Source organism: Protomyctophum parallelum (assembly GCF_964188405.1).
Source record: "Protomyctophum parallelum genome assembly, chromosome: 8".
Classification (NCBI taxonomy): Eukaryota; Metazoa; Chordata; class Actinopteri; order Myctophiformes; family Myctophidae; genus Protomyctophum; species Protomyctophum parallelum.
The window spans coordinates 32,454,855-32,479,423 of record NC_139703.1 but is presented as its reverse complement, the minus strand read 5'-3'; the positions used below and the strand labels follow the sequence as shown (position 1 = coordinate 32,479,423).

Sequence of the window (24,569 nt, the reverse complement as noted above, 5' to 3'; positions counted from 1 at the left end):
TAGTGATAGTCTAGAGTAGACCATCTGTTATCCCGGAAAAACATTGAATTTGTCTGCAATAAATAAAAGCAAAACGAATCATTCATTTTCTCCACCGCCTTAGGTCTTTTGGGGGCGAGAAGCCACTTTTTATTTTATTGTAATAGTGTTTATCCATTACTATAAAGTCAAAACTCTTACTAAATGAAAATCTGCTCCAAGATTGTTGGCATATTGCTTGACAAACTATGAATCAGCCCACCATAATACCATATTACGGTTTGCCAACACCATTCTCTGGCAAGTTACATGATGACCACGCAATGTTACAGTTTTCTTTTTCTTCAAAATGCTTAGTATTGTACCCGTGTCCAAATTAACAGATCTGTAAGTTGTCGACACGCCATGAGCGGTGCATTGGTGGTTCGTACAGTATGTCTATTATTTTGAAGCACATTACGCGTATGGGGTTGAGAGGCAATGATGTAAACTACTACATAGCCAAGTTGGCAGTTGATAATAATATTGATAGGCCTTATAATTGTAGCTCTCTTTGGGACTGTTGCACTTTGACCGCAAGTTACATCAAATATTTTATTTCTGCTATAAGTCCTCTCTCTCTCTCTCTCTCTCTCTCTCTTTCACTCGGTATAACAATTGAAACGCGGCAACGGGTGCCCTGGCCAATTGACATATTAGTGGCTTTTTTCTCTCTCTATCTCTCTCTTTCACTCTGTTTTTTTCGGGTTTTCGGGCCTAACATTATGGTAATTGTTAGGGTTGTTAGGGACCCAGTTAGGGTAGGGTAGAGCCGGGCTTTAATTCTCAGGCCCGATGAGAACTCTAATTGTTACCATTACACACCCGATATACAGTGTTCCATGATTTATCCCTTATTCTCACACATTTCTGTGTTGCCACTGCTGTTATGTCCTACTGCCACTAGTGAAGAGCCCCCACCGGGAGGACGTTAGCCTGGCATTGCCGGATTGATCACGGGGGGTTCCTCCACGGAGTAACTTGTGAGTGATCCCACGTGGTCGGTCTGGTGATGCCAGGCCAGGAGGATGTAGCATAGAGGGAGGATCCGAGTCCCCCAAATGGTAGGATTTAAGTGGTTTCATAATGAGGTCAGTCAATCCTATGATTCAATATGGAAGGTCATCCCAGACCAGATGTACAGTATGTTGAAGGCCCTCATTGTATTATGTGATAGTGTTACGTTGTTCTGTTAAATGTATGTATTTTGTTTATCATTTTCTCTTTGGTTTTGCAAATAGTGCTATTGGTGCAGAAACCTCTGATAGTACTGTCCTCCTTCACCTCCCCGCTCATCATCATTATCATCATCACCCCCCCCCCCCCTCCCCCTATGGTGTGATGATTTGATCCATTGATCCAGGTGAGATCTTGACCTTCTACTTGACCGTCTTCTTCTCCCCGCAGGTGGCCGGTGGGGATGACGGATCACAGGGTCATTTGGAGATCTTTTCTCTCAACAGGCCCACGCCACGGGCGGTCAAGAGCCTGCAGGTGGGCTCGCCTGTCCGCTGTCTGGAGTATGTGCCTGAGCCGTGTCTGTCTGAAGACGTGGAAGGCGGGGCTTACAGGGCCAACCCGTCGGGGTTGGGCAGAACGGTCCTTGTGGGGCTGGACGACGGCAGGTGAGTTTCTATTCATTACAAGAGAGGCTATAGTACCTGAAGAGGGTACACACACACACACGCACGCGCGTGCGCACTCATACACAAAATACAGCAATATAGCAATAATGCTTTACTGTGATTATGATGCAACACGCACCGCTATGCGGTGCTCACACCTACATCACACCACCGATCCAACCAATATACCCATATATGGAGATCGTTGTATCTATCTTGTCCCTTTTATGGCCATATCTATAGTAGATCGATGAGTTCATCAGTGTGCACATACTGTACAGTGTATATGGGTGTGCCCCCTTTTGTGCCCTTATGTCAAGTCAGCCCAGCTGCGCCTGATGCCATGACGAGGTTAGACGACATACTCCATATTTGGGCGTAGTTGCATTGGGAACTCCTTATTGTTATGGCTGAGCCATAGTGACATGTGGTCCATCCTGTCCTCTCTTAAGCCAATTTTAATATAACAAGAAGATGGATACAAGATGCTAACAGAAGCACCGAACGAAGTACCCATAATCCCTATAAAGAAGGTCTTAAACAATAATAACAGTAACATTACAGTGGAGACACTGCTGTGGCCAAATCAGAACCAGTTCTGAATCCTCCGTTTGAAACTTGCTGCAGGTCATGCTGTGATGCTATTTGCATCTGATTCGTGCGGAGGGCTGTATTGGTATTGAATGCATGCACAATTGAAACACTGTCGTATCGTATCCCCCCCTTCTCTCTTTTAATTGCATTCAATCAACTATTGGTAGTGAGCAATGAAGAATGAAGGCATCTGTTACTCAGATGTTATTGCTTTAATTCAACAATACAACCAATATGTGTGTTCTGAAAGATTCTCATGAATCAATAAAAACTCACGAGTCAATAAAAACTAGCCTGGTGGTTACCAGACGTTTGGGATGTAAGTGGGGACAGTTTTATGGCCATTAGCATCTCTATGTATAATGATATCAAAAGTATAACGATGTATATATAATATAAAATATGAAGGTTTCTGTCATTAATGGTAAGCAATAATCAGTGTTATCTTGTTGCTGTGCTCTAGCAGCATATATATTTGCCTGTCAATATATATACTGTATCTGAGTGGATTCAGAGCCCCTTCAAGTCCCCTGATAGGCTACGATCACGGTTTCTCATTTTCAAATCCAATATATTTTCTTATTTCTAGGGTGGGTAATGGGGGGTATGTTTAATCTCAGACTCGGTCACAGCCATTGTGAATGAATAATTTTCCCAGATGTAGAGGAAACAGCACACTCAAGCATTCAAGATTTAGACACAATATTACTGGTTTGTTATTCTCTCTCTTATTTTTCTCTGTTCTTTTTATGAAAACTCAAATATCAGGAGATGTCTGCATTTTGTTTATGCTGACTCATTCCCTGCCCCTGGAAAAGAGAGAAGATGTAAAGGAAATCCAATTTCAGCATTTTAGCGCACACAAAAGGCTGTCAAATCCAATGCTGCCGAACACTTTCTTTTCAGACACAAGGGTGAGAAAAACAAAAAAAAACAAGGTGTGCATTTGTCATTCCTATGAAAGACAATAAGACACGTTCAGCAAAGTTCAGATGGCATTTCAAACGTGAGGGAGACAGAGTGGTCGCAGGCACAATGTTTTGCTCCAGAGTACACTGTTAAATCAAACTGCATAAAAACGAGCCACTCTGTCATTACAAATGATGCTCATTTATCATGTCGGCTTTTCCCCGCTCCTGTTACCTGCAGTATCCTGGTCTACGGCAGTGTGGACCCCGCAGCACAGTGCCTGTTGACCCTCTCTAACCCTGAGGGCTGCCCTGTCCTTTGCCTGAAACGTTCCCCCAGCTTCTTGTTTGCAGGCCTGCGGAATGGGACGGTCATGGTGTACAGAAGAAGTGTTGGAGGTACGGTAATCCCTTGTTATTCAGTAGGTAATACTGGACCAACATGTAATATATCTACTATCTGTTGAATGTTGATTTGAGCAGTTAGACCCTCTATACTTATACTACAGTAATTACAATTACAATAGTCTGGTTGCCCTGTTAGGACAACCACACTAATTATACTTGGTAGACCATGGTCGGCTCTGTCCCTGTACACGAAATCTCTTCGCCCCAAAACATGTACATGATTATTACAGCAAAAACCTTCACAGGACATGTTTGGACCGAAAAGGTGTAGGCTGAAGCCGTAGCTTATAGAGTTTCAATGATGGCAAGACTTGGGTTTGTTTCATTTGAACTTGTTTTTTTGTAATGTTTCCATTTGTGTTCAACCTTGAAACATGATGAAATACCATGAGCCATAACTCAGTCAGAAAATAAAGTGTGCAATCCCATGTGTCTGCTTATATATTTGATTGCTTATGTTATATAACACACCTCTGTGCATATTTGTGTGACAAATGAAGCCTGTCTTTTTAACTGTGTGCTTGTGATTCTGAAAGCATACACCACAATAGTTTCATCCCATCATTGCAACCACGTGCGGGAAAGCACATTACACATTATATGAGGAAGGATATGCTAATTTCACAACAGATTACACTGCTCTAATGCTCTTACACATATTAGCCAGTAATTGATACGAGGTCATGTAATTATTTCCTATTATCTTTGCTGTTGAAATAATTATAATTATAGTGTCTTGTGTGAGACATGACGCCAAAAAGGATTTAATGTTTTTGATCACTATTCAGGGACTGTTTGACAAACAAAACAAGAATAATTTTTCAAATTAGTACTACAGTGTTATGTTATGAGCGTTACTGTTTCAGTGATTTAATATGGACATTGTATACCAAGCTGCTCGTACCAAATTACCATGGATGTCTGTGTGACTGTGATCATCACTGAGTGTGTGAAATATTTATCAGTCCATTCAGCACGTGGCAAAATGTTCTTTGCCACGGACAAAGAGAGTCGTGCTCTCAGGGAACCAGGGAACATCTTCATGTGAATGTTCGCTCTCGCTTGCAGAGACATTAATTTTGGACCACCTCCTGTTTTCTCCCTTCCCTCATGCCTGGTGGCTCTCTCTCTCTCTCTCTCTCTGGATATGAAAATAGAGCTTCACCATACATGTTTATTCAGGCGACATGAAGCTGGGGGTGTGCCTTCCAAGTCTTCACAGCCAGCGGGAGTACAATAGCTCACCAGGTGCCTCTCACCTGGCATCAGTGTGTCAATGTGCCAGCCTACCCCCTGCTCTTCCACCTCCACCCAAGCAGGGAGGATGATTAATTACACCAGGCTGCTGCATGCCGATTAAATATTACTATTCATGCTATGTATATATACGTATATTAATAAAAAGGACAGGGAGAAAAGCTCCAGAGGGGGCATGGCGAATATTTGCGCTAAGATTTAAAGATTTATGCCCTTGAATTGCACACGGCACTGTCTGGAAATAAGACTGGAGGAAAAATAAATACCAAAGCTTCAACCAAGACTGAATATGCAACACATTGTTCTTTGAAAAAGGTGCTTCACTACCTCTGTTTGCTTAGACATGCCCTAAAGTCTGAATTATACTTATCGTAAAGAATAGGCGATATACAAGCTCAACGTGTCGTGTGGTTGACGTGAGGGCTAGAGGTTCACTTGGAAAGACAGAGAATTTTGAAAAGCTGTAAAAGTGACATTTAGCAACACGCCAAGCAATTAACCTGTGGATGTCAGAAGGCATTGTAAAAGCCATTCTGCTATGAAAGGCAGAAATAAACAACTCAAAATGTTAATTAAATGGCTGGATGCACATCCTTCTCTAATTTTGCTTCATTAACGCAAATGCAAAAAGAAATGCTATATAATTCACTTCTTAATGTGCCACCAATGGTACAGTAGCTGCAACGTGTGCCCCGTGATTAAAACTCAAAGGAAAAAGGTCTGCCTCATTTTCACATTGAAGTAAAGAGAGAGAAAAAAAAATGAACTGGCGATAAAGAAACTGGAAAGCGGATTAAAAATGTGCCACAGACTTATTAGCATGTGGGTGGCAAGATTTGCGTTATTGTGCAAGCACAGTGTACTGTTTCAAGGAGAAGTCCAGACTCTTTGTTCAATCTATAGCAGAGGTTCAAAATAGCTGGTGTGTGTGTGTGTGTGTGTGTGTGTGTGTGTGTGTGTGTGTGTGTGTGTGTGTGTGTGTGTGTGTGTGTGTGTGTGTGTGTGTGTGTGTGTGTGTGTGTGTGTGTGTGTGTGTGTGTGTGTGTGTGTGTGTGTGTGTGTGTGTGTGTGTGTGTGTGTGTGTGTGAGAGAGCAAGTGAGAGAAAAAGAGAAAGCAATTGTTCTCTCTGGGTCTTTTTCATTTTAAGATTAAGAGGGGAGAGACCGGCGAGACAAGAATTCGAACCTGGGTCCTCACTCTCACAGGAGAATAATGCTCTGCATGTACTATAACTCCCTCTGTGTGTCACAACACATTGTAGGGCTGCTCTTCAATCAAAGCAAACTACTGGGGTAACCTAGTATAAATCTGTAGTTCTCAAAGTGGGGTCCAGGTAGGTAGTTTGAAATTAAATTCATGGCAAATTCATGGCTAAATTTAAATTCATGGCAAAATTAATTTAGCTTGTTCACCGTGATATAAGCGACAATACAGTATATGAGCACACAATGCTGTTTTCACTATTATAATATATTTTTTCATTTAATTTAGAAATATTTCTATTCATTTTATTTATTATTTCTTTTTTCTTTTTACACTTTTCGTTCAACAACATAGCCTACTCAAAATAAGGATGCCAGGTTGAAAGTGGTTAAAGTTGAGGTTCCATACAGTATTCTTTCTTTGCTTACTTTTTGCCCTCCCATCAGGTGATCTGTGGGACCCAGACTCCTGCAGGTCTGTGAGCGTGGGCTCAGAACCAGTGCGGACCCTGCTGGTGCTGGAGGACTCTGTGTGGGCCAGCTGTGGAAACAGTGTCATGGTAATTGACGGCTCCAGCCTCGCCACTCAGGTGAGACATTCGACACTGAGCCATTGGTGTAAAATGTGTTAACTGTGAGTGTACACCATAATGGACCTGTGAAGGCTAATTACAAATAGAGGTCTCCATTGATTGGTTGATTGATTAAATACTTTATTAGACAGAAATGTGAAAAGCACGAGTATAAACTTGGTCTAAAAGGATATACACAAAGCAGTCCCCATTTGCGCTACCTATAGTAGCACAAATACGCCATTCTGACTGGCTGAGACATGTCATTTGGGGTAATTTAATTATTTAGAAACCTGTTAAGAGAACAGACAACACAGGTGTGTAGAAGTAGTACAGCAAAACTGACGGTACAAAACTACCTACCTAGCTACAGAACATTGAATAAAAGGAACGATGACGTGGTTACTTGCTCAAAGTGCATTGTCCCACTTTTCCCATGCCTAACATGCCAAAGTAATGAATGCATTCTGGGGGCATGGTGGAGCAGTCGGTAGCGCTGTCGCCTCACTCATTTCCTGGGTTCGATTCCTGCCAGGATTCGAGGGGGAAATCCCGGGTTTCGAATCCTACTGGGACTCAAGGGCGAAATACCGCCAGGATTTCTGCTGTGGCTGCTGGGGGTGTTTTCATTCCTCTGTGTCATCAGCGCCCATACCCTAGGTGGGGTTGGTGAAAGGACCCTGATCATTTTGGTGACTCAATGGCTTAATGGCTGTTGCTCTAACGCCATCCTTACTGTATGCCGATGGTTCAAGGACTTTTACCTCTAGTGCTTACCTCTAGTGCTACCCTCAGGGCAAATGTCAATTTTGTACCCAATGCATCTTTTAGCCTCTCTAGAGCAGTGGTTCTCAAAGTTGGGACCGGGACCCCCAGGTGTCCTTGAGGGGGGTTCCAGAGGGGGTCCCCTGTTAAATAATTTAATGTTATGTATCAAAATTATAAGTTTTATTACTTGGTGCCTGGTGCATGAAAAGTCATATCACAAAAGGTTCTGCCATCCAGCCAAAATGTTTTGTGGTATGGCATAATTAAACAGCTATTTTTTTTGTTAAGTCATGCTCAAAATATTAAATTCCAAGAGGGCAGACAGGTGTTCTTGTCGTCTCTGGCTGTGGTCAACATTAAGTAGCCTAATGTCCTCTGATAACAACCAAACTGTCAAGGTTAATATTAATAACATATTTGAATGCTGGACTTTAGCCTTAATTAGTTATTGCTGGTGACTGGTCTATGAATGAGAAGTAGGAAAGCAGTGAGAAAAAGTACATGATCATGTGCAAAGTCTTCCTGCATACTGCAAATGAAGCTTTATAAATAAATAAAAAGTGTAATAACCAAAAGACCAAGCAGAACAATAACAAAATCTATATCACACAATAGATTTTCCATCCCATGAAATGTACAAACACAGTGCAGTTTCTACGAGGTCAAATTAATTAATCTCGGAAGGCTTTTAAGATTTCCTGCCATTGCCTCCTTCCCCTGCAGAGCTATGTGCTTGAGTAAAAGTACCTACCGTAGGTTGGTTTATTTTACATACTGTGCTTGACATGTTAATGTCACAGAGTAGTTCCTTTCATATCTCAGTTCAACAAAATGTATGTATGCCTGTCCGTGTCCATGAAAGCAATAGAAGGAAAACATTAGGTTACTTACAAGGTAACCATGGTTATTTAAGTGAAATGAGCGAAGTAATTCACTGTGGGAACACGCCTTCCAGGCGTGAGACAACAGAACAACTATAAACTCCCCTCAGTGCTTCCCCAGTGCCTCCCCAGTGTCCCCCTGAGTGCCTCCCCAGTGTCCCCCCAGTGCCTCCCCAGTGTCCCCCTGAGTGCCTCCTGAGTGCCTCCCGAGTGCCTCCCCAGTGCCTCCCCAGTGTCCCCCTGAGTGCCTCCCCAGTGTCTCCCCAGTGCCTTCCCAGTGTCTCCCCAGTGTCCCCTCAGTGCCTTCCCAGTGCCTCCCCAGTGCCCAGCCGAGTGCCTCCCCAGTGCCTCCCCAGTGTCCCCCTGAGTGCCTCCCCAGTGCCTCCCCAGTGTCCCCCTGAGTGCCTCCCCATGCTCCCCAGTGTCTCCCCAGTGCCTCCCCAGTGCCTCCCCAGTGTCTCCCCAGTGCCTCCCCAGTGTCCCCAGTGCTTTCCCAGTGCCTCCCCAGTGTCCCCTCAGTGTCCCCTCAGTGCCTCCCCAGTGTCCCCTCAGTGTCTCCCCAGTGCCTCCCCAGTGCCTTCCCAGTGTCCCCCAGTGTCCCCCCAGTGTCTCCAATAGCAATACAAGAGCAATAATACAAATTAATCTTAATTTATTAATCTTATTAATTAATTATTGAATCAAATTAATTAATTAATCAAAATGTTCGACGCAAGAAGGCCCCCCTGCGGCCTGCGCCCAGCACCATGCCAAAGCTTTTTCCTGCAGGAAACACTGCTTGTGGTTGTAAATATATTGTTATCCATGTCGAGGATGAGGGGGTACCTGGAAAAATATCTACCCCAAAAGGGGTACCTGGTCCAAAAATGTTTGGGAACCCCTGTCCTAGAGCACCAGCGTTGATAAACACGCCAGGCGATGTCGTACTTGTCTCTGGTAGACTGTGCACTGGCCCCCTGAATTGTCGCTATGACATTGGGGGGCAGGTCGTTGGCGTCCAGGTTTAACCTCTCACGGGCCAGGCCCAAAGGTCTAGCTCGTGCGGTCGGGGATGGAAAATCTCGTTCCCCGCCTGCATGATCATGTCCGCTCGTAGAGGGAGCTGCCACGGTGTGTCGTAGAGGAGAGGAGTCAGTTCCGACCTCCATGAGCCCCAAGCCTAAAGCCCCTATCATCCACGTAGCCTTCTGGAGCTCTTCTAGCTCTAGCTGCGTGGTGGGAGCTTCCTTGGCCCCTTTCCAGATCCTCATTAAAAACCGGCTCGAAGGCAATAAAAAGGTTGGGCTTACGGCGGCCACAGACTTACTTTTGAGGTTGCTATTTTTTTTGTAAAAATAGTGAAGTGACGGTAGAAGTTATGAGCTTCTGTCACTGTGGTAGATAGAAGAGAAAACTTATCCGTAGAGAAGTTTTGGCTCGGTTGAGTTGTAATAGTGCTTGTTGTCTTCATGCAGAAGAAAGAGCGAATGAGCGGGAGGCGTCACCGCGCCACACATACCCTCAGGCGGAGCCTGGGCGCGATGACGTCACGTGGCATAAACCCATCTAATATCATTATATGGGAGTTTATAGTTGTTCTGTTGTCTCACGCCTGGAAGGCGTGTTCCCACAGTGAATTACTGAGCGAATTAAACTTAAAATAACCATAGAAATTGCACACAAACAGAAAGGAAAAAGAAAAAAAATGCATTACTGAATTGGCCAAACCTGATTATAGAGTTTAAAATTAACACTGAGGAATTGACAGCGTAAAACAGATCTTGCAGACTAAGTAACGCATAGACAGCTTCTGACCGCCTCGTGGTCTGCCTCAAGACCTTGAATATTAGGAGTGACTTAAGCAAGGGAGAGATGTCTTACCTCGTTCCTTTGCACCTCTGTTCCCTAGAGGCAGTAGCTTAACCAGCTGAGTGGCCACGCAGTGCAGCCACAGTTCTGGTTCACTGTCTATCCCTCAGAGCTTAACAGGTCAGCATCTCACTGCTAACCTTGTCTCCGGCGCTAATATGGACTCGTGGGGGCTGACTTCACAGGAGCTACAGTGAATGCACAAGATCTAGGAAGCTGTGCTTCGGCCGCTGGAGTGAGTTGTATGGCTGGGAGTGAAGACAGAGTGGTTTCTATCAATCTATACTGCAACCCAATGCGTTTTATTGTCTGTAGCACCCCAGAGAGTGTGCGCAGCACATCACACGACAACTTTATGCAATCTCAAGTAAAACAGCTGCCGTTTTTAACATCTGAAGTTAAACTTTTTAAATCACCCAAAGGGACTGTGTGCTCCACTTTAATATCTTTTGATCTTTTGATTTCAGGACCATCCATGAGTGTAAAAATTAAAAGCCATCTTCCCAAAATGCTGTTGTTGAAGGAGAGACGGTAAAAAGTAAAACGTTTTGGCATTTTGGCAGTTTGTATGTTGTAATGTAATGTAAATGGTCATTGCTGTGGCAATTTTGCATGGTTTGGGCTTTCTGTCTCAAGGTGGTTTCTCACTAGTAGTGATATTTATGCAAAGACATGAGAAAAATGAACAAAAACATTTGTAATAACAGAACATTTCTCTTCCCTGGCCCAAAATATTTTCAGATAGGGGTCCATGGGGGTTCTAGGCAGGAAAATGTTTCCGAACCGCACTGCATCATGTGAATCACTGAGTCCGAAAAATGCACATACTCTACCCTTACAGTAATAAGGGTGCACTATGTGCAATAAGGGTGTACAATCCATGCACTATGGTTATGCCCTCCATCACTTTAAGAATAAATCATCACGGCCTGGGCAGTGGCTCAGCGGTCCAGGCACCTTGGCTGGTAATCCAGTCTGGCAGTGTGCCGCGGGTTCGACTCCCGATCCCGATGGCCTTTACTGCATGTCACTCCCCCATCTCTCTCCCCATTTCCTGTCAGCCTTCTGTCTGTCCCTCTATAAAAAATATAAAATATCGCCAAAATCATAAACAATATATTTAATACTACAATAGCTGTCTGTCTGACAAAATCACTGACTGACTGGAAAAAGTGCTCTCATTGGCTGTAGCGTGTCTCTGCTCTCAATGATCGCAACACATTTCATACTGCGTGATTTTCAATCGCCGGCCGACATGTCCAGTTATCAAACATGCCTGATATGATATCTAGAGCACTCAGGGAGGCATGTGCAAATGCTGCGATCATGCTCGGCTCTTGTTCTTTGAACCGTTCACACACACAGCGAGCAAAACCACAGGGAGCAAATCCTGACCTGCCTCTGATCTGGTGCTTTGTCGGCGACAGCCAAAACATAGACAAGTGGATGATCGGTGCAAAAATCTTGCAGTGTGAACTCGACAGTAGCTATTCTTAAACGTATATCTCCCATTACTTTCTCATCCTCCCTTCTCTGTGTCTGTCCACCTCTTTACTTTTAATTGTCACTATAACTACAATTAACGAATGAAGACAAATAAATATTAACTAAAGAATAAAATAAAAAGAACACAACGGTTGCACTGCAATACTGTGTGTATCACAGCTTAAGCCCCTTCTTTCCACCCTTCCACGAAACCTTAACTGAGTGGGACGGCTGTATACGGTTTTGATAAACTCCAACTGGCAAATCATGTTCCCTGTCCACCATCCTATTATTTTCTCTCTCTCTCTCTCTCCCCCCATCTGCTCTCCCTTATCACTCACTCCTTATCAATCCACCCATTTCCCCTCTCCCGGGCTGCCACTAACCGTGGATTTGCCATCCTCCAAGGTACAACGACACCTTGTCGCCCGACGTAATGAAGGGCTAATGAGGTGTTCAGGCCGGCTTTATAGCGCGTGTGCCTTCAGCCTGTTGTGCTGTTGCCTCCCTAGCAGTGGAGGGATACCACTGTTGGTCTTACATGGCAGTGCAGAGCATAGAGGGCATATTACCACTGTCACGCTTCACTGCCCACCTCATCTTCTGTCAGCAACACTGGATTCAGGCCACTAATACCAGGTTGTTGGTTTGCAGGGGACCACCAGTTATTGCCTTCACTCAGCCTGCATTTGACACTGCACAGTGCAACAGGGGTGTCCCACTTGTTTTGATGGGAGCTTATACACTTCTGCTATTTTTGAGCGGTGCAAAACCTCTCCAATGAGTGACGAATGACCAAGTGTGTCTGTCTGTCTGTCTGTCTGTATGTCTGAGTACGCCTCATTGACCCCTGCAGCTGATTGGGGAGGTTCAGGTCACACACATTTAACATCTTTATTTGTGTTCACATTTTACAAGAAATATCTTGAACACAAACAATAGTGGATGCGCAAACTTGAGAAAACTCTACAACAAGTGCTTCAGATACAGATCATGGGTACAGAAAGCATCGCCTTCTCCATATATGGTGACTGCCAATTATTGCAGACACTGAACAGAATTTTGCCGATGCCTTAGCTCTCGGCTTGGGCATGCCTGCAATCTGCAGGCCCCTCACGACTGATTTGTGGACATTACAGAGGCTTCCAAATATGAACACAAGTAGTTTACATCTGTAGCCAAGCTGTATAATAGCATCCTTAAGACGCTGGTACTTAAGCACCTTGGTAAGGAATGCCTCTTCCAGACTGTGGTCAAATGTACATGCCACACACACACACACACACACACACACACACACACACACACACACACACGTTTTAATCATTTATCCACATAAGAGATACAATACAAGAACACAAATATTTACAAGGTGCTGTACAGAATACAGTCAGAAAGTCACAGACAAATACCCGCACACCCTTCAGGGGTACAAGTAACAGCGTCTTTGCCATAATTGGCGGCTACCGATAATAGAAGAGATTGCACTGAATTTTGCAAGCCGTTTAGCTGCTTTTTTGGCATCCCAAGTTGTTGGAAGCCTCTCAGGTGCGTAACTACCGTCGCGCAGACAACGCAACTGTGTTGGGGTCCAGAGGCAACCCGTGCCGTCGGTAAAATAAAATTATAAATACATGCAGAGATACAATGACAGTTGAGTTGATCAAAGTTTGGCGGAGTCTGGTGCTAGCACACAGCTTTGGTGGAGTGTAGGTAGGCTAATAACATGAAGGAAGTCAGAAGTGGCGAGTGTGCAGTAAGGCTCTCCCGAGGGCGAGTCCCGACTGCTCTGATCTGCGGATGCGCTGCTCTCTTCACAATCTGCGACAGGAACGTTCACAAGTCACAACTACTATACAGTGTCCACTGTGCCCCGCTATTTATAAACCAAAACACAGACCGGTGACAGCGCTCACTCGCACGGGGGGGGGGGGGACCACATGCTGACCACATGCTGACCACATGCTGACCAGCCTGCGTGTGGGCCTACTGACGTCTAGTTACGTGGCTGAAGCCTCTTACAACCAACCTATGTACATGTCCTATAGGCTGCCAAAGATAAACACAAGCACCTATAGCCTCTGTGATAGTCTGGAGGAGTGGCTGGTATTTAATGACTTTGGTCATAAAGGCTTCTTCTAAGCTAGGATCAAAGGTACAGGCCACTTCAAGAATGGCAACTTCAACTGGTGTATTAGCAGAAAGATGTTAAACTACTTCAGGATTTTCAGTACAGAGTTGAAACATGGAAGGTTTGACACAGGAATGTTTGTACATTCTTACAGACAGTAAAATGTTTAGATATGTCCTTTGTTATGAGATCAACTATTCTGTCATGGAGTGCTATGTAAAGCCCTATATAGGCATAGCAGCCATTCAGAATGTGTTGAATGTGACCACCTGACCTGTTACTGTAATTACAACCCACCTTGCTTAAGTCAAGAACTGTGCTTGACTCCAAGGCACCGCTCATTTCACACTAGGTGTGATTTTTTTAACGCAAAAAACTAAAATTACACGGATGCTTTCCTGGTTTTAATGGGTTGATAGTGAAGTAATTTATCATCATCAATCTTTTCTTTTGTTTTTGTGCAAGTGAATATATCAGTCACCCTGAACTATTAATTTCCCTTCATTCAAATAGTGGCCTAATGAGACTATAATGAGTATATGAAAAGCGTCAGCATTGTTTGCAATTAATACACTAATCAAACAAACTGTCACAGGCATTTGCACTCATAGTGATTGAATTATTTCAAATGGAAACCAATCGGAGAGTTTTGATTGATTGATTGAAGTATTTATTAACAGTTTGCAGAATTACAGTATATTTCAAGCACAACCCAATACAAAAAGTGTTCCGTTCACCTCTGTTCTCTCCCCTCAAGGTAGGATTGCATCCAGCTCACTGATGTGCTATCAAAACCAATTGCTTTTATCTTGTTAACCAGTATGGAGTGGTTCATGGTGTCAAAAGCCTTTTGGAGGTCCAGCATGACCATGCCACAGTATTTGCGAGCATCCACCTCGTGTTTGATGTAGTCACTCATATAGAGGAGGCATGTGTCAGTGGAGTGAGATGTTCTGAAGCCGGATTGAAATTCGTACATAATTTTTTTTGTGGCAAGATACTTTTCAACCTGTTCATAGACAATTTTTTCAGTTACTTTCGAGATGGAGCTAAGAATAGAAATAGGGCGGTAGTTGCCGGGGTCTAATTTGCTCCCTTTCTTATGCGGGGGGGTTACTTTGGCCAGTTTGAAATCTTGGGGGACCTGTCCCTGTTTGATGGAGAGGTTTATTATGTGGGTGATAATTGGAGCTATATCACCCCTCAAGAGAACATTGTATGCTGTGTCAGTATCCCATAAGGCCCTCCAGGTGTCTTAAACATATGGTAGGCAAGATGGTATGTACGTACAGTTACAGAATAAGCCTACACTTAACTGAATGTTCCTTGCAAAATGACCACACCAGCACTATGCTAATTGTGTGGCATGCAATACAGAAACCGGGTTTACTCTCTAAACTGCTCAACTCAAATAACGTTGTGGTTAAACACTACTGAACGTAGCATTAAATGGTACTGAATTTGCATTTAATGCCATAATGATACTCAAGATAGCATTTAACTAGTTTTTTTTTATTTGAATCCGTTTTTATTGGTGCACAAAATAAGAAGATACATTGCACATCTTTTCCCAAGCAGAGCAAGCACAGAATGCCGAGGAGTCCCTTAAAAAAGAAAACACATCAAAGGCTTATTTCAATCCAATTTCAAACAAAGTGGGACCCACTGGCAAGGGCACACCAACAACAGGTGGTAATCCCCCCTTGCAAGTGCACAAGAGAGTGCATCTCCCCTCACATGCACCAACTGACTAATCACCCTACCAGCTTGTGCAATGGCAATGATAGGAGCTCCAAGACCATCCCTGTAGCAACCATTTCATGTTTAGGACCTCAGGGGTGGCATGTGTAGCCATGATAAGGCTCATTTAACTTTTTCTTCTCCCCAGCAAGTCATTAAGAATTTGTGCCTGGAACTGCTCGATCTCCATTGCAGTCTTAAAAAGAAGGAGGTCAGGGACGTGATGCAAAATAGTGTCCTGTGTTTCAGTGGAACTATTAATTACAGACTAGAGAGGCATTAGTTATTTTCTTAAAGCATCATTAACGCTACAGCTGTGTCTAAGCTTTCTACTGTGAATTGACCATATTGGAACAACTAGTGTATTGATGTTATTAGTATACTACTGTGTAGTAGCCTATTATTCATAATGAGATATGACTGCCAATGCAGCAGTGCTAAGTGGAGGGAGGATAATGGCACCCTGTCTTTAAATCACCTTTATTAAAATGCACTAGCCTTGTGTATCGATACTATCGATACTACTGCGTGGATAAGGATATTAGTCTCGTCCTCTGCAATGTCCCGCCCCATATTTGCATACTGGGCCCTGGTTCCTGACGAATCTGGTTGGCTCGTCACCATTTTGGCTGTGAACTCCTCCCACAATTGAGAGGGGCCAGACTTAATCTGCCTCGGGCAATATGCAATGCAAAGACTGGCTGGCTATGCAAGGCTAGCCTTCCTCCTGTGTGAATTTGTACATTGTCCAGATATGATTTATTTCACCACATTAGGTACAAATGATCTTGTGACTGATTTGGCAATGATCATCAAACATGGTTTTGATATTCCATACCGTTTGCCTGTAATTGGCTTCATAAATTAGTGGGCAGGACCTATGTCTTACATTGTTTCTGTATCACCACATCCAATCAACCCCAATTAGAATCTCATGTTGGGCGGCCTTTATAGAGCATACCTCCAAAAGCGCTTCCTCTTCTGCACCTGTATCAACCACTAATGCAGAATGTTTAACCTTATGTCAGAACGTACTTTTGCAACTCCTTTGTGTCCTGGCAGCAACCCATGACTACAGAACTGGCTAGGCCACCCAACCTGGCAAAGACGTGAACTCAAAGGAGCACCATTTTCTAGTTCATTGTCTCCACCCGGCCGAAGGCATGGGGAGAGTATGTTTTGCACTCCGTCCGTCCGTCCGTCTGTGTACAGCTAATCTCCGGCATATTTAGCTCGTCGATGCCAAACTGTGCACACACACTCTCTGGATGCCAACGACGAACCTCTGCCCCAATTTTTCCACAACGCCCTTTTATAGCGCCACCATGAGGCAGATTTTTGCAAAACACATTTCTTTATTACTCATTTTATCATGCAAATCGTTATACACCATCTTTATAATCATGTGATCAACATGGACCTGTCCATTTCCCCAAATTCCCTCCCCATTGACTAAGAAAAGAAAAAAATATATTTATATGTATATTATTAACCAAAGGACTGTAATTTTGATAGCTCATGAAAGGACACATTTTGACAGATAAAATATGGCTTTGAAATGATAGCCAACACCAGAAACCCAAACGTAAACTCACCTTAAAGATGTAAAACCATGAAACCTTTAACCCAGAAAATAGAGTTTGAAAGAACCAGAAATAATTTAGACACGGATATATATATTACAACTTACAAGTTACTTTTATCTCAAGTTCAGAGCGGTACAGTTGCACAGAGACAGAAGAGAAATGCCAACATATCAGTCCACAGTTGTCGAAGGTCAATAGGTTGAAATAGCATAACATAGGTGTCCATAGGATGACACATCACATAGAGAGTTGTCATATTGCTGTCATCAGGTGACAGTGGGTCTGAAGTTTGTCTCCCATTTTTTACAAAATGCGGCAAATCATGAATACATTTCATTGCGGTGAAACTATGTGCACGCAGCACGCATATTCCCACTAGGCTGAGGAAGAAATGCCACTTGACATTTTTTCCAAAAACACTGTTTCATTAATTTGTTAATTTGTTTGTTTGTTCATTCATTCATTCATTCATTCATTCATTCATTCAGGTATTTGTGCGGGAGCAAGTTCTCTGTTCTACTGGACTGTTAAATTAATGGGGTGTAATATTGGTTGCATTGACTAAAACCATCTTGCTGGATTAAAATTATGTTCCAAACAGAGGTCCAAATTAATGTTGATGGAATGTAGACAAAAGACCAAACAATGGTGAAAATAACATTTCTTCTTTTATTTTCTTTATTTCCTTCATGTTTTTTTTTAAATAAACTGAGATTCCTTATTGAGACAACCATTGTTCTTGTTTTCTTGTACAGCATTACCATGTCCTATCTATGGATTACATGGTTATTGTGTTGCTTCCACTGCCTTGCTGTCCTCCCCCTTTTATAACCATGCCAACATCTCTGTCCTTCTTCCAAACCCCCTTTACTCCATCCCAGAGGTTTGAGGTGCATCCCGACCCCATGGTGAGCGTAGCCCACATGGTGCGAGCTGGCGGAGGAGTGTGGATGGCCTTTTCTGAGGGCTCTTCCATCCGTCTCTTCCACACCGAAACACTGGAGCATCTACAGGAAATCAACATTTCCACACGCTCAACACTACTGAACCCAGGTACTGTAGCATACGGTCAAGTGTTTGAGTTCTACGCTGCAATCCACCCACTACAGCACATCGTACATAATGCTGTAGGAACTACATACATACATACATACATAGATACATACATACATACATACATACTGTACATACATACATACATACATACGAACCATAGAATAAGCAGGGTTAAGTCACGTCATTGTGTCGCAGGCCAAAAGTAGCCAAAAATATACTGATGCACCCATGGCTCTGACACGGTGCATATAATATACAAGATAATATACTGTAAGCTGTTGTTAAAAGAAAAAATAACTACATCATAATATATGCAGGCATATTGGGGATAAGCCTGGTTAAACCAGGCTACAGGCCTGGTTTAACCACTCAATTCTTCCAAATGTGTCAAACTTGTATAAATGGAAGCTTGTCCCTAGTCCTCTATGTGCCGTTTGTTTGGTAAAAGAGGAACATAATTACTTGCGCAAGCAGAGCGCGTAAGTACTAGTTTTGTCCAGGACAATGTTTGTTTCATGTCAATGTCTGGGCAACCTTTTGAATCATGTTTCTGCTCATAATGTCTCAGTTTGAACTAAGGGCACAATTACAGTAGAACTGTCAAATATCATAGGCCTAGTGACAGATATAGTGTACATTTGATATTGACAAAAGAAAAAGCAAAAAAAAGCAAAACTATCCTTTTTTGCGGCTTTCGGCCTTTATTTTATTTAGAGGGACAGACAGTAGGCTGACAGCAAATGGGGGAGAGAGATTGGGGGGGGTGACATGCAGTAAAGGCCGTCGGGATCGGGAGTCGAATCCGCGGCACACTGCCAGACTCGGGCTACCGGCCAAGGTGCCTGTACCGCTGAGCCACAGCCCAGGCCTAAAACTATCCATTTTAAATTAGATACAAAGATGGCCACCAAAGGTTTTATAAAGCAGACGGGGTGTCTGACTGTCTTTCTTTCAGAGTTGAAGTTAAGAATCAAATGGGATCTTTTGGTGGAAGAGTCTATATAGAGGTAATGAAACCTGGGCAAAGCTTTTGTGGTTGTTGGATCAAAACGCCCAAATTAATCACAATTGTTTTTGTCTCTGTATGTATATTTCCATTTTCTTTGTATAACTCATTTGTATATACCAATCAGGGGGGCAGTCAGACAGATATTTTGTGAAGCCATCGGGAAAGAAGAAATCAGGATTTCCTGAAAATTCATATAATGGCCTGTTCTGGCGCTGTCATTGGGCTCAAAAAACCCCATAGCTCCATAGAGATCCATGTATTTGGGCCCAACTTCACCTAGACTGTATTACCTTAATAAACATGGTCATGAATACTTTCTGCTTCCAGTCACTAGTTTAAAGTCTTATTTCTAATGTCATAATATTCTTTTTGGAAAATTATGGTCCCATTTATTAAAATAATGACCATAAAGTTGCGTATGTTCTGAGGGGCGTGGCTACCGTTACAGTCTATGAACGGGATCCCCCACCCACTTGAGTCAAAATAAAAACCAACGAAGAAGAAGGGGGAAGTCCCGCCTCGTTGTCTGGGCCAGCCAATGGCTCAGCTGGGCCCAAACGGATCTAGAAAGATGGCGATTTACAATTCAAGGACTGACAGGCTTCATTTTACTTCCATATCAGACCCGGAGAACGCTTTGTCCATATTTTTTTACAGTCTATGATACCAATGCTACTTTGATGTCAGTTTCTGCATCCTTTTCTATAATGTTTATTTCTATAAGTAATCTGTGATGCCCATTGCCCTGTGAGCTTTTAGATCTGCTTATTCCGATGGACAACTATGGCATGCAGCAGCTAACTCTAAACGAAGCCTTAGGATGAAAACATACACCAGACCTTAGGATGAAAACATACAGCACACTGTAATAAGGTCTTAACAGCTCAAGAGAGGGTGCCAATTAAGTGACTATGTTCTCTCTCAATGCCTCTTTCTCTGAGTGGTATTCCGGTCTTGTCCAAGTTGCTCCTGCGGGGTGCAGTGCTCCTCCAAGGACTGACCTGAATAAGTAACTATCAGTCTATCAGTCTCCAGACCACGCAAAGCCATAATAGAGCCATGGGGTTAGAGGGAGGAATTAATAAAAATGAAATAAAGTCGCAGAGGAGCAGTAAAATACCAGAGTCAAAAGATTTCCATTAGGAGGGTTTCCATGCAGGAAACACACCTGTCTTTCCTTCAACGTCCCTGAAACAGAGGTATCATGCTGGGTTTGCCCCTTCCGCCTCTGTGTCTAACTCTGTTTTCCTTCACCTGACACCTTTTCTTGCGTTCACTCTTCAATCTTTTTCCTTTCTCTTTGTACCCCGCATCACCCCCCACCCCGCCCCTCACACCGCTCCCTTTTCATCCCTTTCTAAAGAATCTCCTCGCCGTCACTTCACTTCTAGCTGCAGTCCATTGAGTATGCGGGAGGTATCACATCACACCCTATCTGCCTTCCTTCATGATAAAATGAAATATTTATCACCTAACGTGGGCATTTTTTCTCTTGTTTGTTCAGGGAGCTACAGTATGCCGAACAAATTGGATAAGACTCTGTGGCCGAAGAAAGTCCATTTCCTGATTCAATGTCATTTTGATTCAAACTCTGATTCAAACTTTCCGTGCATTTAAATCTGTTCAGTTGTGTTCATGTCTGTATTTATGCAATTGTAGACTCCTGCCGAATTGAATCAGTGTAGACTAGAGAGAGATTGATGTGTTTAGAACAACACTCAAAGCAATAGCAGCAGCACTCAATCTAAACAAAGAAAGTTAGTAATCTCTAGAATGAAGACAGACATGTTTAGAGGGACAAAAGTTTCCTTTTTGGTCTCAGTATTCTTTTCATTTGTTTTGTTCAAAAAGGCACTTTGAGGTGACAGACACAGCTCCTATGGTCATGGCGTTGTCTGGAGAATACAAGTGACCGCAGGTGTCATTTTTCAACTTGTGCCTGCACCTCCCCTTGAAATATGTGGTCGATTTGAGAGAGGGTGACAGCCTCGTGGCATGGCCCCAGGGAGGGGAGAGGGTGGCAGCCTTGTGGCATGGCCCCAGGGGGAGATTCAGGCCTAAAAAATGGGTTGCTGGTCTCCAAGAAAGTATCTCAACTGCAGTGTATTTACGCAGGAAACACTTCATAGTTAATACATATCAGTGGGGTTTTATTCCCTCTTGGTTTTCTCCTTGACTTGTAATAGGACATGCATTAATAATATACTCCATAATCCTCTCCCTTTAATGTGATATATACACATAGGGAATTCCGGTTGCGGTAAACAAGAGAGAAGGGTCTGAGGTTCTGAAAAATGCCTGTCTCCTCTTACTAATGGCTTTAATAGTTCCCTCCTTAGGGTGAAAAGCAGCATTCCAAAATAAAGCCCTCTGTGACATTGCAGGAGGAAACATTTATCTTCAGAGACATCTTTCTCCCCCCACAATACCAACCCCCCACTGTAACACCATTGTACAGTATTGTGGTGCATGTGCATGTTTGTGAAAAATTGGAGGTGGAAGATTGCTTGAGGTGAAGTTATACCCCCTTCATCTCAAGTGTCGCCAACCCCCACAATTATGTTTCCTGAACTTGATGCCTTGCGCCCACATTCTCTGATTTAAGTCGATGCTTAAAAGCTTTACAAAGATTTTTTCCCCTGTTCTACACAGAATATAAGTGGCTGGCAAAAAGAAAGAATAAAACACTTTCTTTTCATTATAGTCCTGAACACATGCTCTTATATGCATTGGGCAGAAGCAAGAACTCAGCCTGAGTGTTACAAGGGGGCGACTCCCTGTCTGTCTCACCATGTGGAGCAGGCACAGCTATCTCTTGACCAGTGAGGGGACAGCGTGTGCCAAGGTTGTGTCCTGGGCTAAACCTCTAACAACAACATGAGGCACTGTGCTGAAACAAGCCATGACTTCAAATACTGGACTCATGGATTAACTCGACAGAGCAAGAACTCCAAGTTAGAAAAAGCACTTGCATGGAAGGCTCTGAAAAAGCATGGCCAGTGTGTGGAAGACCCCTACATACTGTATCAAGCTCGATCACCTTCTTCTCTGCGACTGTAGAATGTGTCCTCCTGTAAATGGCTGTGAATGCAGGATGCCGGAGCCAGTCCTACAGAAGTCCCTGGATGGGTGCTACGCCAGAATGCTACGTACTAAACATCACCCAGGATGAGCATGTTGCCAACCAATGAGAAGATAGAAACCAGGGGCCTTCAGACAGAATACTTGTGCAGTATGTAGGAGCCAACACACAGGCATCGATCATGTGGGCATCCCACACCTACCTACAAAAGAATAGACCCACGCAGAGTGTCAAGATGGCTAGAGATGCCGCCGGAGGACTTGTCCGAGGATGACCTAGATTGAGAGAGGGTCCTTTGCTAGAGGCCTCTAACCCACTCTGCTCCCTCTGTCACTGACAACATGCACCTCAGCTATGGATCCATGTCCACATGCTGCTCTTCTCCCACGCTCTGCCTCGCCAGACCGTCAACTTGTGAATGCTTCATTCATGCACAAATCAATTAGGGAACTCTCAAGCCACTCGTGCAATTAGCACATTCTAATCTGAGCATGACGCGGAACAGCCATGTAAATACATTTCGCATACATGTAAATGAACATTCTTTTTCTGCTGCGATCACATGACTGTTGGTGTAATTCAATTATGGTTGCCATGGATATTATTGTAAATGGTGCTACAGATAAGTAGGCCACAATGGGAGCCGAGGGTGGGCTCAGGGACCGCAAAGAGATTGCAAAAATAAACCCATAACAAACATTGTTTTTCACCCTTTGTTAACTGGAAACAAAGGTTTTGCATCTGTAATGAGAACATGCAATTAGCCTTTTTCCCCTTCCCTATAGACATGCAGTAGTAGAGAAACACATCTATGCTGGACAACTTTGGAATGTTCTCATTAACTCTTTGATAATAAATTCATCGCGTTAACCCCGGCGCCCCTACTGTATGTTGGGCGTGTCAGATTTTCCTAAAAAATTTGACAGATCTACAAGCTCACCATGCATCAAATTTTCTATTTTCACCACACAACGCCATCATACTCCAAATAATAACATATGGCTTATGGGGTTAAGGAACTACGGTGCAGAAAATAGGAACACTGCTATAGGCTGTGTGACAAGAAAGTAATTGCATGGCCTCTTGTTGTACTCTAGGGGCTGGATATGGCTTAGTCTGTCACATTGGCAGAAAATGTAATGAACCTCAAGTACTAATATTGCTAAGTGGTATAATAAGTGAAACTGCTATGAGTATCTATCCATCTATCTAGCTATCACTTGCTACCCTATCACAGATGCATGCAGGGTTGCCTGCATCTCAAACTAGCGCGACATTATGGGATTGGGAATTGCCTCTGATTAGCAAACTCAAAGCTGGTTTAACATTGCTTGTGAGTGGCATGTTGATGAGTGACACATGAGGGCTTGCATACGCATTCCAGCGACTCCGCTGGAATGCATATGCAAGCCCCCATGCGTCACTTGACTTCACACAACATTTGGCATCAGGCTGTTGTAGAACTGAAGGGTAAAGGCGAGGTTTATTAACTCTTATACATTGTGTGTGTGTGTGTGTGTGTGTGTGTGTGTGTGTGTGTGTGTGTGTGTGTGCGTGTGCGTGTGCCCGCCACGTGGCCGTCTTCAGTTCAATATAAACACAACACGAGATACAACTGTCTTGAACGTACAGTACGTGGTCAGAATGCTCTGACCACGTAGCCTATAGCATGACTTTGTGACCTTTAAGTAAAGTGACAAAACTTTGTATAATATGCTATACCCGGCCATGTGCACGTATAACTTTCATCACCAGGAGGTTTCATACAATGGATGTTCATATAGCCTATAAACCAATTGATCTGTGAGTTCAAATGTAGACTACTGCTGTGTAATGTTTATTCCTTTAATGATAAGAAGTCTATTTCCAGCTTTATGTATCCATGGTAGCTTTTCCTTTTAAGTGCTGCACCAGCAAATGGGGAAATTCAATTTATCCTAATCATTTTCTCTAAATGCCTGGGTTGTCTATGTTGAAGATTTTTTCCCCCTTTTTTCCCCAAGCTTGTTTTGCGCTGGTAGGTGAATTGCAGCTTCACATAATCTAACCAGACATGGGCATTTTCATGTTAAGTCTTACATTGTGAGTGACCCAGTGTTTCCTTTATTGCAGGTCAAAAAAGCATGCGTGTCACCAGCCTCCTGATTTGCCGGGGGCTGTTATGGGTCGGTACTGCCCATGGCATCATCATCACCCTTCCGGTTCCCAAACTGGAAGGCATCCCAAAAATAACAGGTATGGATGGGTCAGCATTTGGAGGACTGACAGTGATTGAATGGGTTCTTGAGAGGTCAAAATTAAAGCAACAAGTTTTTCCATGATAGGAAATAACTCTGCACTGGACATTATTGAGGTCACAGGCTACATTGTTCTCCTGGCAGTGGGAATGGGGCTTTTG

General features: G+C 43.4%; 1 protein-coding gene across 2 annotated transcripts in view; it reads left to right on the top strand.

Moving 5' to 3' along the window:
- arhgef10la (Rho guanine nucleotide exchange factor (GEF) 10-like a) overlaps positions 1-24,569 on the top strand; it is a 168,055-nt gene that overhangs the window by 139,936 nt on the left and 3,550 nt on the right. For both annotated transcript variants that reach the window (XM_083771476.1, XM_083771475.1), the window contains 5 exons: positions 1,426-1,643; positions 3,387-3,544; positions 6,461-6,603; positions 17,906-18,077; positions 24,284-24,406. In XM_083771476.1, coding sequence (XP_083627602.1) covers positions 1,426-1,643; positions 3,387-3,544; positions 6,461-6,603; positions 17,906-18,077; positions 24,284-24,406 — 814 coding nt within the window. The remainder of the gene's footprint in view (positions 1-1,425; positions 1,644-3,386; positions 3,545-6,460; positions 6,604-17,905; positions 18,078-24,283; positions 24,407-24,569) is intronic.